The sequence below is a fragment of the Thamnophis sirtalis genome, unplaced genomic scaffold (assembly GCF_051295495.1).
Source record: "Thamnophis sirtalis isolate CommonGarterSnake01/CBP01778 unplaced genomic scaffold, rThaSir2_p1.2 scaffold_9, whole genome shotgun sequence".
In the NCBI taxonomy this organism is placed as follows: Eukaryota; Metazoa; Chordata; class Lepidosauria; order Squamata; family Natricidae; genus Thamnophis; species Thamnophis sirtalis.
Window position 1 is genome coordinate 4,146,256 of NW_028261389.1, and position 22,017 is coordinate 4,168,272.

General features: G+C 46.0%; 1 protein-coding gene across 1 annotated transcript in view; it reads left to right on the top strand.

The window, feature by feature from the left end:
* PLXNA4 (plexin A4) overlaps window positions 1-22,017 on the top strand; it is a 487,979-nt gene that overhangs the window by 9,732 nt on the left and 456,230 nt on the right. Inside the window, 1 exon segment of the mRNA XM_087722680.1 lies at window positions 12,839-13,021. Within this exon segment, the coding sequence (XP_087578806.1) occupies window positions 12,839-13,021 (183 nt within the window).

A 22,017-nucleotide genomic window follows, 5' to 3' on the forward strand; every position in this document is an offset into this window, starting at 1 on the left:
TTTTGAGTTCTGTGCCTGTGTAGAACAATTTCTTTTGAACTGTGCCTGCACGCACAACGCATATCCAGCGTGCGCAAAGCACGCCCACGAGCGAACCGGCAGTAACGCTGACTAGAACCCATGCCTGGTCAAGGACTACCTGTATTGGAAGACAGCTATCCTGTCACGCCTGTCCTTCTCTTCGTTAGACTTAGGCGTACCCAGTTCCCGCAACCGTTCATTGTACGATTTTGTCTCCAGACTTCTGTTCATCGTTCCTTCACTCATCCTTGTCGCCGACTTTCCCCCAGGGAGACCCCGGTTGGAGAAGTGGATGAGAAGAAGCTTGGAGTGATCTAGTGGAGGGGATCCCATCACAACCGGTGCGCTGCGAACAGGGCCTCATGTCCTGGTCAGGCACATGCGCTGCACGCACCTGCGTACGCCACTGCCCTGCGACACCCAGCTGCTCGGTAGTGGTGTGCACGTGTGTGCACTTGGCCGGTTGCGTTATAAACAGCCATAGAAGGTGGGCGGGTGGGTGGGCCAAACGAGCCACCGTACTGGTATGGTGGCCGCTGCTGCTGGCTACTACTGGTATGCCTGTATCATGCCGTATCGCCTGGAACCCACCACTGGAGTGATCCCATGCTTGATTCTCGGTGTGTGTGTTTGTGTGTGTGTGTGTTGAGCCTGCTGTCCTCAAAGAGCTCTTGACGGATCACTTAGGGAGTCCAATCTTGACCTCCGATCGCCTGGGCCGCCTTGTGGCTTTGCAACTTTGCAAGATGGCCGGCCAGTGAAATGAAAAAAGAAAGAGGAAAGGTCAAAAGACGAGAGTTATTGGAGAGTTGGCATGCCGGGGGCAGCGATGGTGAGGCTATTCATAGAGGGGATTAGAGGCTATTTTAGGCAGGGCTGGCCTCAGGGTCAAGGCGCAGCCCAGTTGGTACAATAAGGACTTTGTTTGGGAATGTGGTAATGGTCTTGGATGGGTTTCACTTCTGTCCTGTGGCCAAGTCTCTTATTTGGTCCCACAATTGCAGAACCCACAGGGAGCTGGATAATTCCTTTTCTTTCTTTCTTTCTTTCTTTCTTTCTTTCTTTCTTTCTTTCTTTCTTTCTTTCTTTCTTTCTTTCTTTCTTTCTTTCTTTCTCTCTCTCTCTCTCTTTCTTTCTTTCCTTCCTCCTCTTTCTTTCTCTCTTTTTTCCCTTTCTTTCCTTCCTTCCTCCTCTCTCTTTTTCTTTCTTTCTTTCTCTCTCTTTCTTTCCTTCCTCCTCTCTTTCTTTCTCTCTTTTTCCCTTTCTTTCTTTCCTTCCTTCCTCCTCTCTCTCTTTTCTTTCTTTCTCTATCTCTTTCTTTCCTTCCTCCTCTCTCTTTCTTTCTCTCTTTCTTTTTCCCTTCCTTCCTTCCTCCTCTCTCTCTTTTTCTTTCTTTCTTTCTTTCTCCCTCTCTCTCTCTTTCTTTCCTTCCTTCCTCCTCTCTCTTTCTTTCTCTCTTTTTTCTCTTTCTTTCTTTCTTTCTCTCTCTCTTTCCTTCCCCCTCTCTTTCTTTCTCTTTCTATCTCTTTCTTTCGTTCCTCCTCTCTCTCTTTTTCTTTCTCTCTCTCTCTTTCTTTCATTCCTCCTCTCTCTTTCTTTCTCTCTTTCTTTTTCCCTTCCTTCCTTCCTCTCTCTCTCTTTCTTTCTTTCTTTCTTTCTCTATCTCTTTTCTTCTTTCCTTCCTTCCTTCCTTCCTTCCTTCCTTCCTTCCTTCCTTCCTTCCTTCCTTCCTTCCTTCCTTCCTTCCTTCCTTCCCCTTCCTCCCTTTCTTCTCTTCCCTATCTCTCCTCCTTCCTTCTTTTTCCCCAGGCTGCAACTAATTATACCTGTATCGACTTATGCCCATTTGCTTAAAAGCCATTTGAAGTTGCAATAGACCCCCCACCCCAAAAGCTATTTACGACACAATTTTGAAAGTGACTTCTCTCTCTCTCCCTCCCTCTCCCTTCCCCCCTCTCTTTCTCTCTCTCTCTCTCCCCCTCCCCTCCCTCTCTCTCTCTCTCTCTCTCTCACACACACACACACACACCCACCATGGTCATTTTGAGGACTGCTTGGCAACCAGCCACATATGAAGCCAATTTGCAATGCCCCACAATCACATGACCACAATTTACCCATTTTGTGAGAAATCAACATTCACTTCCAGTTTCCAGCAAAAAGATTTACCCCTGGTTAAAAAAACGCTTCATTTAACAACCTTAGCTTTGCTTATGATGACGGCGTTGCTTTACAGCTGCTACATTTCCTTAACAATCATGGCGGAAGAGGTTATAAGCATGGGTCGGTCATACGGTGACCCGCTTTGCAACTCTCACATGACTTATTACCTCAGTTACGGTCATAAACGAAGGCCTAAAAGTCTAGGGTTACGCCTGGCACTATTCCTAGATATAGTCAAAAAATTCAAGATGGTGGGAGCTTAAAAGCCCCGCCCCTAAAGAATAGGCGGAGCTTCATTTGCTGTGTTGTGTTGATTTTTTTTTTTGGCTGTGTCCCACACAAACACTGCTTCTGATTCATCCCTTATTTTCTCAAAGCCCGACTGACGTTTCCCCATTTTCAGTTTTAACTTCCTTTCTCGTCTTAACAATTTTGGTCCTTGGTGACGGATCCGTGATCCCTGGATGAAAACTCACACACAGACACACAAAAAATATGATTGCTTTCTGTTGTGGTTTCGATTTTCTAAAAAGCTCATTTATTTGTGTGCGTGGCGCGGTGTTCAGGAGCCCAAGTTACAATTTTGACTGGGAAACAAAATAATAATTATGCTAATTGCTCCTTGGCAGAGGGAACGCTCTGCGCTAGGTTTCCTGACGCACCTGGGCTGGCGCTGAGACGTGTGTGCGAATTTCACACCCGCCGATCCAGAAGTGGGGTGGGACCGGAGTGTTTTGTGTCTTGAGTGGCATTAAAGAGAGAGCTGGCAATGACCTCTCTGCTCCTCCCTTCGTGTCTTTTTCATTGAAGACATCTGAAAAAAAAACCCTTTTTGTTCAATTGGAAAAGTGCAACAAAATCTTTCCAATAAATAGAAATAAACATCGGTGAGCCTAAAAGTGCAGATAGTCTCTGTTTATATATGAGTTTGTCCTCTGAGTGTTGGTGTGAGTTGCCAAGGAACAGAGCCGAGGTGGCGCAGTGGTTAAATGCAGCACTGCAGGCTACTTCAGCTGACTGCAGTTCTGCAGTTCGGCTGTTCAAATCTCACCGGCTCAGGGTTGACTCAGCCTTCCATCCTTCCAAGGTGGGTAAAATGAGGACCCAGATTGTTGTTGGGGGCAATATGCTGACTCTGTAAACCGCTTAGAGAGGGCTGAAAGCCCTATGAAGCAGTATATAAGTCTAACTGCTATTGCTATTGCTATAACTAACAACACTCCCACCAACACTGATAGAGGAAGTCAGTGTATTGTGTATTTAAATAGAGAGCAAACCCTACTAGCACTGATGATGCCACCCAGTTGGGTCATGAAATGTCTGGAAGAAAATAACCATGCTCAGAGAGCATGGAGGACCCCACAGTTCTCCTCTTTCTCCTCCTCCTCTCCCACTCCCTTCTAGCACTGATAATGTTATCTAGCTGGGTAATGAAACGTCTCCAAGAAAACAGCCAAGCTCAGAGAGCATCAAGGACTCCACAGTCCTCCTCTTCCTCTTGCTACTTCCCTTCACTCCTTCTTCACTCCCTTCTAGCACTGATAAGGTTACCTAGTTGGGTCATGAAACATCTACAAGAAAACAAGCACGCTCACAGAGTCCCAAGGATCCCATAGTCCTCCTCCTCCTCCTGCTATTCCTCTTCCTCTTCTTCTTCTTCCTCCTCCTCCCCTTCTCCTTCTCCCCCATTCCTCAAACCACATTCCCTTCTAGCACTGATGATGTTACCTAGTTGGGTCATGAAATGTCTGCAAGAAAGCAGCCAAGCTCAGAGAGCACCAAGGACCCCACAGTTTAGCCGTGAGCTACAAATATTCTCTCCCATGTCCTCCTTTTTGTCTGATTCAGACTAATTTGGAAGAGGTCATACGCTAAGAATATCTTTTATGGGGATGCAGAGATTGAGTTCCTCCATTGAAATGGAGGAAGGAGATCATCACGTTAGCCGAAGGTTCATTTCCCTCTTCATAAAAATGTGGGGATTCCAATGTGGTTGAGGATTTTGTCTTGTGCGATGGCCAGTCAGATGCTTCTGAATTGATTACCAGCAGAAGATACCCAAGAATATGAAACACAACACCTTTCCGATGTGTTCTTTGTCGCCCTTTCTATGAAGTTGGCATTAAAGATCTGTTGTTCAGAGGTGGTATTCAGCCGGTTCTGACCGGTTCTAGAGAACCGGTCATGGAAATTTTAATTTGGAGAACCGGCCAATACCACCTCTGGCTGGCCCTGCCCCCATCTATTCTCTGCCTCCCGAGTCCCAGCTGATCAGGAGGGAATGGGGATTTTGCAGTATCCTTCCCCTGGAATGGGGAGGGAATGGAGATTTTGCAGTATCCTTCCCCTGGAGTGGGGAGGGAATGGAGATTTTGCAGTATCCTTCCCCTGGAGTGGGGAAGGAATGGGGATTTTGCAGTATCCTTCCTCTGGAGTGGGGAGGGAATGGGAATTTTGCAGTATCCTTCCCCTGGAGTGGAGAGGGAATGGGGATTTTGCAGTATCCTTCCCCTGGAGTGGGGTGGGAATGGGGATTTTGCAGTATCCTTCCCCTGGAGTGGGGAGGGAATGGGGATTTTGCAGTATCCTTCCTCTGGAATGGAGAGGGAATGGGGATTTTGCAGTATCCTTCCCCTGGAATGGGGAGGGAATGGGGATTTTGCAGTATCCTTCCCCTAGAGTGGGGAAGGAATGGGGATTTTGCAATATCCTTCCCCTGGAGTCAGGAGGCCATGGAGATTTTGCAGTATCATTCCTCTGGAGTGGGGAGGAAATGAAGATTTTGTAGTATCCTTCCCCTGGAGTGGGGAGGGAATGGGGATTTTGCAGTACCCGTCCCCTGGAATGGGGAGAAAATGAGAATTTTGCAGTATCCTTCCCCTGGAGTGGAGAGGGAATGGGGATTTTATAGTATCCTTCCCCTGGAGTGGGGAGGGGATGGAGATTTTGCAGTATCCTTCCCCTGCCATGCCCACCAACCATGCCCACCAAACCATGCCACGTCCACCAAGCCATGCCCACAGAACCGGTAGTAAAATTTTTTGAATCCCACCACTGCCCCATCTCTCTCCGTTCCACCAAATTTCCCTACCCCCCCCCCCGTTGTATTCATGCTCTCATTCATCGCCAACTTCCACATCTTGGATGAGAGGTTTCTACGGTTGGCATAGAAACCCTCAAACATCATGTCCTTTCTCCTGATATTGGCATGAGCCTTTTTCGCTGTCTTTTTTGTCTATGAAGTGGGTCAGGCTCACCAATTCCAGGGATGGGTTCCGACTTCTTTTGCTGCCGGTTCGCTCAGGGATGCGCTTCGGGGGCCGCGCACGCTTGATGCGCACTACGCACGCATGCACAGTAGGCTAAAAACTGAAAGAAGAAACAAGATGGCAGTGCCCATGGCGCCACCAATAGAACCGGTTTGGGGGTGTGGCCAGCCAAGTTACTACCTACTCATCCGAACCGGTCTGAACCGATAGGAACCCACCTGTGGCCCATGAGTGTGCATCAATGCTGGCCGTATCCATTTGTTTTGAGGTTATGTACCTGCACCCTGGTTCCATTTTGGTTCAAGGAAAGCCCATCTTCTTTGTACAGATTTATGTTGCTTTTTCACCATGATGCAAAAAAGATGTTGAGATAGTGGTGAAATTCAAAATTTTTTTCCCCTATCGGTTCTGTGGCCATGGCTTGGTGGGTGTGGCTTGGTGGTCATGTGACTGGATGGGCATGGTTTGGTTGGCATGTGACTGAGTGGGTGTGGCTCGGTGGTCATGTGACCAGATGGACATGGCTTGGTGGTCATGTGATCGAGTGGCGTCGCTTGATGGACATGAGACCACATTGATGTGGCTTGGTGGTCATGTGACTGGATGGGCATGGCTTGGTGGTCATGTGACCAGATGGACATGGCTTGGTGGTCATATGACTGGATGGACATGGCTTGGTGGTCATGTGACCGAGTGGCGTAGCTCGATGGTCATGTGAACTCATGGGCGTGGCTTGGTGGTCGTGACCGGATGGGCATGGCTTGGTGGTCATATGACTGGATGGACATGGCTTGGTGGTCATGTGATCGAGTGGCGTCGCTTGATGGACATGAGACCACATTGATGTGGCTTGGTGGTCATGTGACTGGATGGGCATGGCTTGGTGGTCATGTGACCAGATGGACATGGCTTGGTGGTCAAGTGACCAGATGGACATGGCTGGGTGGTCATGTGACCTCATGGGCATGGCTTGGTGGTCATGTGACCAGATGGGCATGGCTTGGTGGTCATATGACTGAATGGACATGACTTGGTGGTCATGTGACCAGATGGACATGGCTTGGTGGTCAAGTGACCAGATGGACATGGCTGGGTGGTCATGTGACCTCATGGGCATGGCTTGGTGGTCATGTGACCAGATGGGCATGGCTTGGTGGTCATATGACTGAATGGACATGGCTTGGTGGTCATGTGACCACATGGGTGTGGCTTGGTGGTCATGTGACTGGATGGGCATGGCTTGGTGGTCATGTAACCGAATGGCCATCTCAAGCAGCCACTCACAATACATCAGCAACTAGCTGGGGAATTCTGGGAGTTGAAGTCTACACATCTTCAGGTGGTCAAGGTTCAGGTGACACACCCTAGTCTAGACGTTGATGGTGTCAGGTTTATTGGACTTATGAAGTATGGTTGGAACAAGAAGCATTTCTGTGAAAGCTACCCTGGCATTCTTCGCCTCCCACCTGCTAATTAGCACTTTGAGGATGATCTCTGGGACTTATTGCTGAGATCCTTGGTGCCAACAAGAACTCGGAAGTACCAGCTCCTCTCTTGCATTATCCCAGCAGGCTGTCCAGATCAGGGCTCTCCAAACTTGGTCACTTTAAGACTTGCCGGCATGGCTAGCTGAGGAATTCTGGGAGTTGAAGTCCACAAGTCTTAAAGTGGCCAAGTTTGGAGGCCCCCCCTGATGGACGCTGATGCCTATAAACTTTGCATCAGGTCGATCAATTCCCATGCATCCTACCTGTTCATCGTAAGCCCTTCTATTTGTGTTTCTAATTATCCAATCACTCAAAACCAAGAGTCCTCAGCTCCCTGGAAGAGCATAATTAGTATAATTAGTTCAAGAAGATGGGTGTTCCTCTCTCCAACGTTGCCTCTTCCTCAACATGACGCTACTCTTCTTGAAGACTCTCTTCTCCTACCAAGCGAACAGGAGCCATCGTCTCTGCAGTTGGAAGAAGTTGTCGCAGCCTAGAGAATCTTACTAAGCATCTACAACTTGACCACCGTTTCAAGGAAATAAGTGGCTTCCAAAGAGCCATATGGTGTCCATTCGCAGGCACACTTAACAGGTGTTTATTAGCAATAGCAATAGCAATAGCAGTTAGACTTATAAACCACTTCATAGGGCTTTCAGCCCTCTCTAAGCGGTTTACAGAGTCAGCATATCGCCCCCACAGTCTGGGTCTTCATTTCACCCACCTCGGAAGGATGGAAGGCTGAGTCAACCTTTGAGCCGGTGAGATTAGAACCGCTGAACTGCAGATAACAGTCAGCTGAAGTGGCCTGCAGTACTGGACCCTAACCACTGTGCTACCTCGGCTCTTCTGTTAATGTTAAGGTTATTAATGTTCCTGTTGTGGCTCGCCAGCGACCAGCAGAGCTGGCAGCAGATCCGGACAGTGAGGAGGTTGGGGAGGAACCTGGGCCAGTCCTGGAGTCTGGGGAAGGCTCGGAGGAGGGCTCTGTGTCGGAGGCAGAGAGGGGGCCAGGGCCGTCCGACAGTTATCAGCTGTCTTCGGAGTCGGACATCAGTGGGGCAGAACAGCAGCTGGAGCCTGTTCCCAGTGTGCGCATGCGCAGAGGGGCCAGACCAAGAGAACAGCTAAAGGACAGAGGTCGACTTGGGAGTGAGGCCACAGGTCGACGGTGAATGGCCCCTCCCAGAGGGAATAAAAGAGGAGCGAAAGGGGAGTGGAGGAGGAGACAATTAGTTTGCTTAATTAGACTATTGGTTGGTCTTTAGGAATAGGGACACGGTGGCTCAGTGGCTAAGACGCTAAACTTGTCGATCAGAAAGATCGGCAGTTCGGCGGTTCGAATCCCTAGCGCCACATAACGGAGTGAGCTCCCATGACTTGTCCCAGCTTCTGCCAACCTAGCAGTTCAAAAATACAAAAAAAATGCAAGTAGAAAAATAGGAACCACCTTTGGTGGGAAGGGAACAGTGTTCCATGTGCCTTCGGTGTTGAGTCATGCCGGCCACATGATCACGGAGATGTATTCGGACAGCGCTGGCTCTTTGGCTTTGAAACGGAGATGAGCAGCGCCCCCTAGAATCGGGAACGACGAGCACATATGTGTGAGGGGAACCTTTACCTTATTCTTTTTTTTTAAAAAAAAGTTTTTAGTAGGTAAACATTAAAAATGTTGGACACAGTGCGACGTTTCTGGCATAGTCATTTCCATGGAATTTTTTTGATCTTACAACAATTAGTATCCATTATGTAGGTATGTGTGGCCAGTCAAATTATCTACACATTAATCCCTTTACCTTATTCTTTAGGAACAGGTTAAAAAAAAGCAGCTTCTAAAAACACTGGTAGAAAAATCTGATTTCAAATCCCAGCCATAGATTGATATAAATTAGGTAGACTTTTCTGCCGCAGATGTATTCAAGACCTCTGGGCTAAACGAATATATATTTTCTCCAAGGAAGAATGGGAAAAACCAATAATGACCTTGTTGTTTTTATATACGACATGCAAATGATGCCAAAGGGCAGTTGGAAGCGCCAGAGAATAAAACTTCTGTCCCTGCAAGAAATGCAATTTTTTCCTCCTTTAGGAAACGAAAACATTTTATAATGCACAGTGTCGGTGATATTTTTGCCTGGAGCCATGTGTTGGAAAGTGTGATTGTAGCAAAGGCAGGCCTTGAAGTTTGCGGTGCATTAAGATTCTCCAGGTCTCTGGAAACCTGAAACTGGTCCTTTGATCTGGGGCTGGTTGTGCGCGTGTGTGAGTTTGTGTAATAAAACGAGGAAAGAAACCCCGAATAGCCACAGACATGAAAGCTAATAAATTTGAGGAACTCAGTTCTGTTCCTGCCTAAATTACATCTGAATAAAAAGCCTCTTAGCTCCAAGGTTAAAGTTCCTCTGTTGGGACTTGGAGATGTAAAATAACAGCCCGTAAAAATCTTTGCATGACTGACACATGTGAAGGTTGAGGAGGACCCAGTTCTAAATGCCAGTTTCTCCTCTGCCTTCTCTTATGGGGATGGAGGTCTGTTTGGATAATGCGATGCATCCTTACCAAGCATATGTCTTGTCAATGAAGCTTCATCATTATTCTACGTTCTATGTTCAACCTTCAGGGCTCTCAAGGATCACCCATGTAGATCTCTCTCTCTCTCTCTTGATCTCTCTCTCTCTCCCTTTCCCTCCCTCCCTTCCTTCTTCCTCCCTCCCTCCCCCCTCCCCAATACACTCTCAATTTCTTTCTTTCTTTCCTTCCTTCCTTCCTTCCTTCCTTCCTTCCTTCCTTCCTTCCTTCCTTCCTTCCTTCTATCCTTCTTTCTTTCTTTCTCTCTCTCTCTCTCTCTCTCTCTCTACAATACACTCTCTCAATTTCACTCACTCATTCACTCTCTGTCTTTCTGTCTGTCTTTCTTTTTGTCTGTCTCACTTTCTCTCTACAATACACTCTCTCAATTTCATTCTTTCTTTCTCTCTCTCTCTCTCTCCCTTTCCCTTTCCCTCCCTCCCTTCCTTCTTCCTCCCTCCCTTCCCCAATACACTCTCAATTTCTTTCCTTCCTTCCTTCTATCCTTCCTTCCTTCTTTCTTTCTTTCTTTCTTTCTCTCTCTCTCTCTCCAATACACTCTCTCAATTTCACTCACTCATTCACTCTCTGTCTTTCTGTCTGTCTCTTTCTTTTTGTCTGTCTGTCTCACTTTCTCTCTACAATATACTCTCAATTTCACTTACTCACTCTTTGATTTTCTTTCTTTCTCTTTCTCTTTCTCTTTCCCTTCCCCTTCTTCCTTCCTTCCACCCTCCCTCTCCAATATACACTCTCAATTTCTTTCTTTCTTTCCTTCATTCCTTCCTTCTTTCTTTCTTTCTGTCTGTCTGTCTGTCTGTCTTTCTTTCTCTCTCTCTCTCTCCCTCCCTCCTTCTCTACAATGCACTCTCTCAATTTCACTCACTCCTTAACTCTCTGTCTTTCTGTGTCTGTCTGTCTGTCTCTCTCTCTCTCCCTCTGTGTTTCTCTGTCTCTGTCTCTCTCTCAGTTTCACTCACCCACTCACTATCTCTGCCTTTCTCTCTCTCCCTTCCTCTCTTTCTTTAGCTTTCTTTCTGTTTCTCTTTCTGTCTCTATCTGACTTGTCTCTTCTTCTAGAAGCTGAAATAAGCGAAAGACTAGTTTTATTACCGTGGTGGTGGTGGTGGTGGTGATGGGGGAAACGAGAGGGGAAAAATACAAATCTCTTTATTAGGATTTCGTGTGAAAATCATGGCTTTGGCTGCGTTTAGTTATCTGAAGAGGTACGTTTAACGCAGGTTTTAGCAGCAGTGGAGGCATATGGCAACATTTGCTTCAGGCAAATACGCCATCTTGTCTGGCTCCTCAAATACTACTATTTGGCCAAGTCTGTTGTTGTTTTTAAAAAGCTTTGTGCACCAGTCATTGCTGTGAGGTGGGCATCCGTATATAAATTATTCAAACATCTAAATAAACAAGCAGATATATTGTTTACTAAGTTCTGTAGGAGAAAGAGTGGCAGAATCTGTGAGGTGGAGTGAAGAGAGGGATCAGCCTAGAATTCCTACATAGCCAGAAACACAATCAAACCCTCCTTGAGGGCTGTTAACCCTTGTCTAATTCCCACCAGGAGCCGAGGTGGCGCAGTGGTTAGGGTGCAGTACTGCAGGCCACTTCAGCTGACCGCTATCTGCAGTTCAGCGGTTCTAATCTCACCGGCTCAAGGTTGACTCAGCCTTCCATCCTTCCGAAGTGGGTGAAATGAGGACCCAGACTGTGGGGGCGATATGCTGACTCTGTGAACCGCTTAGAGGGGGCTGAAAGCCCTATGAAGCAGTATATAAGTCTAACTGCTATTGCTATTGCTATTGCTATTGTTAGTTGAGTAGATTCCTGTGCAGAGACTTTTAGCAATAAATCAGCTTAGTTAAGCCTTCATACGCGGACCTCGTCTTTCGTGTCTTGACAGTTTGCGCATATTCATCGGGGAAAAAGGTCACCATGGTTTTAATTCCTGCCTGGCCTTAACAGAATAATGGAGTTGAAAGGGGATCTTGAAGGTCTTCTAGTCCAACCCCCTGCTGAAGCAGGAAACCCAATACCATTTCAGACAAAGAGCCGAGGTGGCGCAGTGGTTAGGGTGCAGTACTGCAGGCCACTTCAGCTGACTGTTATCTGCAGTTCAGCGGTTCTAATCCCACCAGGCTCAAGGTTGACTCAGCCTTCCATCCTTCCGAGGTGGGTGAAATGAGGACCCAGACTGTGGGGGCGATATGCTGACTCTGTAAACCGCTTAGAGAGGGCTGAACGCCCTATGAAGCGGTATATAAGTCTAAATGCTATTGCTATTGCTAAATAGTTGTCCAATCTCTTCTTGAAAACCTCCTGTAGTGGAACACCCACAACTTCTGGTGGCCAGCTGTTCCACTGGTTCATTGTCCTCGCTGTTAGGAAGTTTCTCCTCAGTTCTAGGTTGCTTCTCTCCTTGATTAGTTTCCATCCGTTGCTTCTTGTTCTGCCCTCCGGTGCCCTGGAGAATAGCTTGACTCCTTCTTCTTTGTGGCAGCCCCTGAGATATTGGAAGATGCTATCATGTCTCCCCTGGTCCTTCTTTTCATTACAGTAGACATACCCAGTTCCTGCAGCCAATTTTTCATATGTTAAATAGCATTTGATGGAATAGCAGCAAGAGAGTTTTGATTCGAATAGTTTCTTAGAACAGAATAAATCTACTTCCTTTAAACATCTTGGATGTAGCATAACTTGGTCCAGATTCCTTAATGTTCCCCAGTGGGCTGATGTTTGATGTTTGAAAGTTTATTTATAGGCCGCCCTTTTCCCTGGGGGGACTCAGGGCGGCTTACAACTCATGGGGAAGGGGATACAAACAATGACACATAAGAACAATACATAATTAAAAAAGAACACAAAATTCATACCATTCGGGTGGGGGTGGGTTAAATCTTTAGCCCCAGGCCTGACGGGATAGCCAGTTTTTAAGGGCTGTGCGGAAGGTCTGGAGGGTGGTGAGGGTACGAATCTCCACGGGGAGATCGTTCCAAAGGGTCGGAGCTACTACCGAGAAGGCTCTCCTCCGCGTAGTTGCCAGTCGACACTGACTGGCAGATGGGATTCGGAGGAGGCCTAATCTGTGTGATCTAATTGGTCGCGAGGAGGTAATTGGCAGGAGGCGGTCTCTCAAGTATCCAGGCCCACTACCATGAAGGGCTTTATGGGTGGCAAGTAGCACCTTGAAGCGCACCCGGAGATCAACAGGTAGCCAGCGCAGCCCGCGGAGGATAGGTGTTATGTGGGTGAACCGAGGTTTGACAAGACCTAGAATTCTCACGTAATATTGTCTGTGCTTCCCTCCTTCTTTTTTCTTAGCTGTTAACCATCGATGACAACTTCTGCGGTCTGGATATGAATGCCCCTCTCGGAGTCTCCGAGATGGTACGGGGACTGCCCATCTTCACCGAAGACCAGGACAGGATGACCTCCGTCATCGCCTACGTCTATAAGAACCATTCGTTGGCCTTCGTGGGGACCAAAAGTGGCAAGTTAAAGAAGGTAGGACTGGCATTTTCTGAAGTCATTGATTGTGGCGCGCCGCAAGTCGAATTTGTTAATGGTCTTGAACCGATGGAAGGATGAGCTTCTAATTTTCCAAGGATTGTCGTCGTTTTTGGTGAAGCTTTGCTAGTGGTTTGACGAGAAAGTTGTTCTGTGTAAATCGGTCAACGTGAGAGTAAGCGATTTTGAGAAATTCTTCGGAGTCCGTCTAGCTAGCTGGCGTTGTGTAAAATCATCATGGAATACAACCGGAGTTATGGGACATGTACATTTTATTCCCATTTTTTCCAGAGCATGGAAGGGAACCTGATCTTATCAAGATTGGTGTTTTATTGGTTCCACCACAAAACCGCGTTCGACTAAAGCGCGTCCGACTAAACCGCATAGCTGACGTCATCAACAGGGCGACAACAGCGCGGAGACAGAAGCACGCTGTAAACCCTAAACCTAAAATTAACCCCTAAACCTAAACCTAACCCCCCTAAACCTAATCCTAATCCTAAACCTAACCCTAAACCTAACCCTTAACCTAACCCTAAACCTAACCCTTAACCTAACCCTTAACCTAACCCTAAACCTAACCCTAATCCTTAACCTAACCCTAACCCTAACCCTAAAGCTAACCCTAAAGCTAACCCTAAAGCTAACCCTAAAGCTAACCCTTAACCTAACCCTAAACCTAACCCTTAACCTAACCCTAACCCTAACCCTAACCCTAAAGCTAACCCTAAACCTAACCCTAAAGCTAACCCTAAAGCTAACCCTAACCCTAAACCTAACCCTAAACCTAACCCTTAACCTAACCCTAACCCTTAACCTAACCCTAAACCTAACCCTAATCCTTAACCTAACCCTAAAGCTAACCCTAAAGCTAACCCTAAAGCTAACCCTAAAGCTAACCCTAAACCTAACCCTAAACCTAAGCCTTAACCTAACCCTAAACCTAACCCTAAACCTAACCCTTACCTTAAGTTGAATCAGCTTGCTTTCAAAGCGCTATTTAAAGCGCCCTCCTGTCTCCGCGCTGGCTGTTGTCGCCCTGTTGATGACGTCAGCGACGCGGTTTAATCGGGCGCGGCTTAGTCGAGCGCGGTTTTGACGGGTCACGGTTTTATTTATTACAGAAGTCATGGTTGTGCATTTGGACAATTGATCTAAAGTTTGGTGGGCCAGTAAAGACTTCACAAATTGTCCATTGCCTAAGTTGTCTTGTGTCCAAGCTCAGCCCAAACATACATGGTGGCCCACAAGAGTGTATCTATAGATGCTCCCAAGAGTTTATTTATTGATTATCCAAGAGTTTCTTTATTATCCGAGAAAGTACTACTCAACTACTTTCACTTTGGGTTTACTGAATTGTTAATGTGACGTCATCTCATTAGAAGTCTGTTTGTCAGTCTCTGCTTTGCTGCTGCTTCGGCTGCCATTGAAACGGGGAGGGAGGGCATGGTATTTGGGAGGGGTTTACTAATTGTGCTGGAGGAAGATTCTGGAGTTCTGCTGCCTGTCGGGCTGCGCATGCGGAGGAGGTTCCCGCCAAGGCCAACGGCACCGACATTCCATCTTGGTGATGCCTTTCGAAGTTATCTCACACCTGACACTTGGGAGAATTATGATTGGACTGCAACTGGGATGCCAAGGGGTGGGGAATGGGTTATTCTATATATCACTCGCTTTCGCGCCTAAATAATCAGCCTTCGCTTTGCTATGCTTCTGATCATTTATAATTAGTAAAAGTACACTTGATTTCTATCAATGGAGTCTCGTGGTTTTCTTTCCTAATTACTCAATGAAGGAGTGCTGACAGTTTTTTCAGTTTTGATTGCTATTTTGCATTGTTTGTGGAGTGGGAAGCTCATTGTTGGCTCAAATATGTGATTTTAGACTTTTACAAGAATGGAGTATTTGCATTGGGAACTCGGAGGTCGGATTGAAAAAGGCATTTGACTCTGTAGATTTTTGACAGTTTTTGATTATCTCTCAAGATCCATTGGAGAGGACATCCCAACGGAGGGAAACTAGTCTAGAGCAGTGTTTCTCAACCTTGGCAACTTGAAGATGTCCGGACTTCAACTCCCAGAATTCCCCAGCCAGCATCTGCTGGCTGGGGAATTCTGGGAGTTGAAATCCAGACATCTTCAAGTTGCCAAGGTTGAGAAACACTGCTCTGGAGTGTTAATTGTCAGAGTTTAACTGTCTGCTCATTTATTTTATCCCTGTGTGAGTACGTACTTGGTCCTTGTTAATATATTCTAATGCTAGATGTAAAATCCTCTAGGGAGGAACTGAAGAGTAAGTTTTTGCCACACAGTGAGAACCCGACTGGACCTCGTAATGGTTTCTTGTCAATTATAATATGATTTTGAAACTTGCAGCTTGGTTTTAATAGTCTGGATCTCTTTGGATGTACCATTCCACAATTCGTATATTCACTGAGTAGATGAGGGATTTATGAATAAAATGAGATTTTATTATTATGCTCTTGGATTTTGGATTTTGGACATTCTTGGGCATGATGTATCACTCATCCATGTGAAGTTGTGTTCCTTCTTTGGTATGCGTAGTCTAAGCCTAACCTTTGACCTCTAGTCGACATTAAAACCAGGTCTATGTCTCTTAAATGCATGAAATTATTCTTTATGAACTTTTTTTTTTTTTGAGTGTGTTAGAAATGCTAAACACAGTGCTCCACATGGAGGCAACTTTTTAAAAACTCCGTGAATGCATTTCTCATCTTTGAAACACATCACGATGTCTCGGCGGGCATCACAAAACATTTGTTAAATGACAAGGAATGTGATTGCTGTCCGCCAAGAGCCAAGGTGGCGCAGTGGTTAAATGCAGCACTGCAGGCTACTGCTAGATCAGCAGGTCAGCGGTTCAAATCTCACCGGCTCAGGGTTGACTCAGCCTTCCATCCTTCCGAGGTGGGTAAAATGAGGACCCAGATTGTTGGGGGCAATATGCTGACTCTCTGTAAACCGCTTAGAGAGGCCTGAAAGGCCTATGAAGCGGTATATAAGTCTACTGCTATTGCCATTTGCCTAAAATGCCAGAATACTGTTATTATCGCGGATAATTTCTGAGAAAGACTTGCCACCAAACCACAGATTTCATTGCTTCTTTCTAGCAACACCTTGGAGATCTATGAAAGCTTCTCGGAAAATAAAGATGATGATGCTTTTGTTGTTTGTTATAAATCACTGTCGTGCCCCCATCAGTCTGACTCTGTCGGGAAAGATGACCTGGAACAAGAGCCGACAAAGATAGGGAGGGTGACTCCTTTGGAGGAAACTGGGAAAGGGCAGAGTCAGGCCAGGGAGGGCTTTTCAGGATTAGAAAGGCTTGTAGACAGGAAGGAGCAGGAGAGACAGAGCTCAGGCGAAGAGCAAGGGTCACCCCCTCCTGATCCGAGAGCACGGAGAGAAGAGAGAAGGCGAAACAACGCAGACTGAGCCAGCTAAAGGGAGAACAGTGCTCCGCCCCACTTTCACAAGGCACACCTGGGGATGGAGGTGTAAGGAGGTGCCGGTGGGAGTGGCATTAGTTGAGAACAAGCGCTGAATCTGTGGAGTCTCATGTACACTTGCCAACACCTGGAGATAGCTATACCCTGTCTTGTGGGATTTACCTGCTTTGCTGAATTTCTTGCTCTGGTTACTGTTTAGCTAACCTGGTTTATTAGACTGCTGGCCCTAGTTAATATTCGGGCTAACCTGGCTTATTAGACCTCTGACCCTGGTTAATGTTTGGGCTAACCTGGATTATTGGACTACTAACAGCCAGAGGCTGTTGAAGGTCCGTGTGAGAGCTTTGCTCCAGGAATTGTAGTGAATGTGGGAATGCTTGGGGGGGGGGCACAGTCGGAGCAATCAAAGGGAGCTAGACCTGCTCTCTGGTTGTGTTGCTTTCGTGCCACACCCCCGGGGTCATCACAGCCACCTTCTTATTTAATCTTGAAAAGTAGAGCATCCTAAATCAAATTGAGAGGCGCAGGCTCAAAGGCTGGGTTCCGTATCCTTTTTAACTTGTCTCAGCACTATCTCCAATTGTCCTAAACGTTTCGGGGTCCCCCCCTCCCCATATTTGTCTTCTCTCCAGTTTAGAAATCACAAGGTATTGAAGAATCCCCCCCCCACTTTATTTTGTTTTGTTTTGAAACGATTCCCTCTCTCTTTCCCCCCCTTTCCAATCCCTTCAAGTTGAACATTTCGCTGCGGGAAGATATAAATAATACTTCTGAGTTTAGCTCATTGCTATTCCAGACTCATCTGATTGGCAAGGACCTTAGAAGTGCAAAGTGGGGGAAAAAAATAACTTTCTGCTGGAGTAAATTACTTGTTCTGTGTCATCATCTTCTGGCTGGTTTAAACAAAACCACATCCCAGCATAGAATACAGGTATATTATGCAGCAGAGAATACTGGACAGAGGTGGCTTCGTACCAGTTCGTACCAGTTCGTACCAGCGACCCAGGTTTGCCGCACCTCCAAACCAGTTCTCCGGTCAGCGCGGCAGGTCCCCCCCCCCATTTTTAATGTTCTGCGCATGCGCAGACCTATTTATGGGCAACTGTGCGCATGCGCGGGGGGGCAGCTCAGGCACTTGCACGACCAAAGCGAGCACAGGCGCATAAAATTGGACATGCACCGAACCGGGTGTAAGAGGGGTGGGATCCTACTGGTTTAACAACCGGTTCTCTGAGGGCGTGCTTTGCGCCCGCTTGCTTCTCTCGTGCATGCGCCTAACGCACGCCGCATGTGTGCGCGTAGTTTTGAGAAGACTTACCTTCTGGATTACTGCTTGGGGAGGAAAAGGGCTGAGGTGTGGCAATCCACTCGGCCGTGCGACTCAGCTGAGAAGATAAAGGTAGATAAAGCACAGAGGCCGGCCAATTTACTCGTGGGAGCGAACCGGTTCGCTCCCAGCTGATCTTCGGAGCTACCGGTTCGCCTGAATCAATCCAAACCGGTAGAATCCCACCCCTGGTCTTGGACTTATGACCGCAGTTGACCCCAACATTTCTGCTGATGGCTCCAGAATTGAAGGGGGGAGGAAGGTTAATTTATTAAGACTGTATTCCTATTCTTCTTCTCTTCCTTCCTAGTATCTATCTCTTCCCACTTGTGACTATAACCATGTTGCTTGTATCTTTCAATTTATACTGGTGCATTTGTTTACTAGTACGATTTGATAGCTTATTAGTAACCTATGACTATCACTAAGTGTTGTATCTTTTTATTCTTGATGAACGGAATTTATTCTTTGGAGCTTATGCACCAAAGACGAATTCCTTGTGTGTCCAATCATTCTTGGCCAGTAAAGAATTCTATTCTATTCTATTCTATTCTATTCTATTCTATTCTATTCTATTCTATTCTATTCTATTCTATTCTATTCTATTCTATTCTATTCTTATTCTATTCTTATTCTGTTCCCTATTCTTTCTATCCTATCCTATTCTATTCTATCCTATCCTATCCTATCCTATCCTATCCTATCCTATTCTATTCTATTCTATTCTATTCTTATTCTGTTCCCTATTCTTTCTATCCTATCCTATTCTATTCTATCCTATCCTATCCTATCCTATCCTATCCTATTCTATTCTATTCTTATTCTGTTCCCTATTCTATTCTATTCTATTCTAGCCAAAAATCTGAATCATAACATTGAAAAACGCTTCAGGATGGGTTTAACAATTTTAACCCAATTGCTGAATTATCCTCATTTGCGGGAGCTTAAACCAATAAGTCGAGCCAAAATGTACTTAAAAATGGCCTCAGTTTGTTACTGGCAAAATGCAACCTATAAATGAATCATGAATCACCGCGGCTCAAAAATTATTTTCTGCACAAGTGTTCAATAAAAAAAAAACCAAATCTTTGTGGTGTCAGTTGGATTGGGAACCAGGGACCCAAAGTAACAAAAGGCAGTGGAAATTGTTGACATGTTCACTGATTTTTAGAAACTTACAGCACCCAGGCAATCTTAGATCACTTCAGCGTGCGACTGGGCTGCGGGAAAGATTTGGAGAATTGTAAAGGAAGTGGTGGCCAGAGCAATAACCCCCCCCCCCCACATTGACTAATTGCACTGGGAAATGTTGCTGTATCATAAATTTAAATGCAATGAAATGTGGCTTCATACAGTGATTGTAGCGCCTGGACCGAGTTCATTAAGTGGCTCGAGACAAGCAGGCACGAAGCTAGAAATATGGACCTATCCACTGGTTTATTGTAAAGATTGCATGATAATGTATGCAAAGTACTCGCACACTCGATAACGTGCCATATAAATTATTATTATTGTCATTGTTATTATTGTCCCAGTGATGTATTTCCGCTTCCATGCTGTCTTTCGCCTTGTCGGCCCTTGGCGGCGAACAGGTTTAAAAAAAAACCCACCCACTTTTTATTATTTCCTCTTCCCCGTGCAGTTTTAGAATTGATGGATGTTTGTTATTTATGGGTTTTATATAAAGTTGATACAGATCGTATTTCAAACTCCTGAGGTGTCCTGTTCGCGAAGCTGTTCCAAGCTACCCAGAAGCATAAAACAACCTCCGTTGGTTGATAAAACAAATGTCATCCATGCCAAAGGAATTTTTTCCCAGTGACACACGCAATTGAAGTAAAATATTGTGCTTTACAAGAGTATATTATTAAAATGAAAATGCAGAGTGCATTGCCAGCCTGCAGACGTAACCAAGACAACAAAGGAAGAGGCTGAGAAAGCTGGGATGGAGAAGAACAGGGAGTTAGAAAAAGGAAGGAGAGAGGTTAAAAACACCCATCCATGGTCATTGTTGGAGGGATCTGAGCAGTGGTCCTTGACTTACGACCACAACGGAGACCCGGATTTTGGTCGCTAAGCAAGACAGTTGATGTGAACTTTACGACTTTCTTGCCACAGTTGTTAAGTGAATCACTGCAATTGTTAAGTTAGTCACACGGTTGTTAAGTGAGTCGGGCTTCCCCGTTGACTTTGCTTGTTGGAAGCTCCAAAAAGGTGATCGCATGACCCAGGGACACTGCAACTGTCAGAATTATGAGTCAGTTGCCAAGCATCTGAATTTTGATCACGTGACCATTGGGGAATGCTGGAAAGTGTGAAAAGCATAGTCCTCAGTTCATGTAAGTTTGAATGGTCACTAAATGAATGGTTTAAGTTGAGGAGTACCTGCGTTGTGCTCCTTCGTTCAGCTCTTCCCTCTGTCTGCAACTGATGGCCACAAGGTATAAGGTACCTGTTGTGACTCAGCAGAAGTTTGCTGTGAGTTGAGTTGGGATGCAGGAATAACAATGCAGCTGGGGCTCGTTAGTGTCGTCTTTTGGAGATAAAAGGACTGATGGTGCCACGCCCTGGTTGCAGAAGTCAACGTTCGTCGTTCGTTCATGGTTCATGGTTCATTGGTCGTGGTTTGTTTGTGAGAGGCACTTGGATAAGTGATTTGCTTTCTGTAACCTTGATTCAAAGAGACACTTGGAGAAGTGATTGGCTTTCTTTCTGTACACCTGGTTTGGCCGTGAGATCTTTGTCTTTGCATTCTGTTATCTTCTTGCCAGAGACTTTATTTATGTTTATTTTGGGCTCGCAGCCAGTCTGAGCCGAGGACTGATAAAGTTATTTTCTTTTAAGTCTGACTGTTGTCTTTGAACGAGCAAAGAAGGGGGGACAGAACAGTCCATGTTCCCCCCAAAAATAAGACCAGGTTTTATATTAATTTTTGCTCCAAATGATGCAGTTGTCAGCATTCCAAGTATCATGTAGAATTAAATCAGAGTCTAAGGCAAATTGATCCTTAAAGTTCCAATTTAATAAATCAGACATTTATGGAATCCCAATTCTGGACGTTACATCGGATTCCCACCCAGTTGAAAGTTCATGATCTTGTCCCCACACCCACAAATCAATCACATGGTCCAATCTTCTTCGTCCACGCTGGCATCTCCACCCAGCTGCTTCCGGTCAGGTGCAAAGGTGTGGAGACAAAAGATGACCTTGGGCTTCTAGAAAAGAATGACAACAACACATTCCACCATTCTACTCCTTTCTATTCCCCCCTCCCAACTACTACACTAATGAAACAGCATAATGAAATAAGAGAGAGTGTGGCAGGCCAAAGATCCTAAAAGGGATATAACTGCAGGCCTGACAGCAGAAGGGCTAATTTTCCAGTTAGGCCTTATTTTTGGGGAAATAAGGGTTTTTGGGAAATTTAGTAATGCATCTTTCTGGCTGATTATCTCAACTGGGGCTTATTTTGGGGGTAGGGCTTATATTATGAAGATCCTGGAAAAACCATGCTAGGGGCTATTTTCTGGTTTTCTGGTTGTTTTCAGGGAAAAGGGGTATCTGGAGTGAATGCTCTTTGAGGTGCAGGAACCCCATGTCAGTGGAAGAAGAATTGTGATTAGCAAACATGGGACAGAATGTTCAGCGCACATCACGATTCAATCAAAGTTCAGCATCCTCCCCTTTTCTCCATGACCCATAACAAATTCTCCTTGACCAAGTGGATGTCCACCAAAGGTCTAAGTACTTTGCGTTAACATGCCCAACGTGTAGTCTTCGGTCATTCCCAGGGTAGTGATTTACGGTGCTCTTCTCACATCGCTATAATTGTTGTGATGAGATAGAGCCCATCTTCATTGCTGATATATTGGCAGAGCGATGCTAGCAAGTGCTATAAATCACAAGCGCCTACGCTGGAGTTTCCAATGTCATATGCAATGCCATGTCATTGTACAGGATTGGGTGGTGCCAGGGGTGGGATTCAGCCAGTTTGGAGCGGTTTGGGAGAACTGAATGCTAATTGTACATCTGGTTCGCCAAACCGGTAGCCTCAAGGAGTGGCTGGCCTCGCCCACCCTGTCTCTTCAGGAGTCTCCTCACAGCCCATTTTCAATGCCAGGTAAGTGCAGGGCCCGCATGGAGATTCTGGGAGAGTGAAAAACGGACCTCCCGGATGTTCCCGGCCTCTGAATGGCC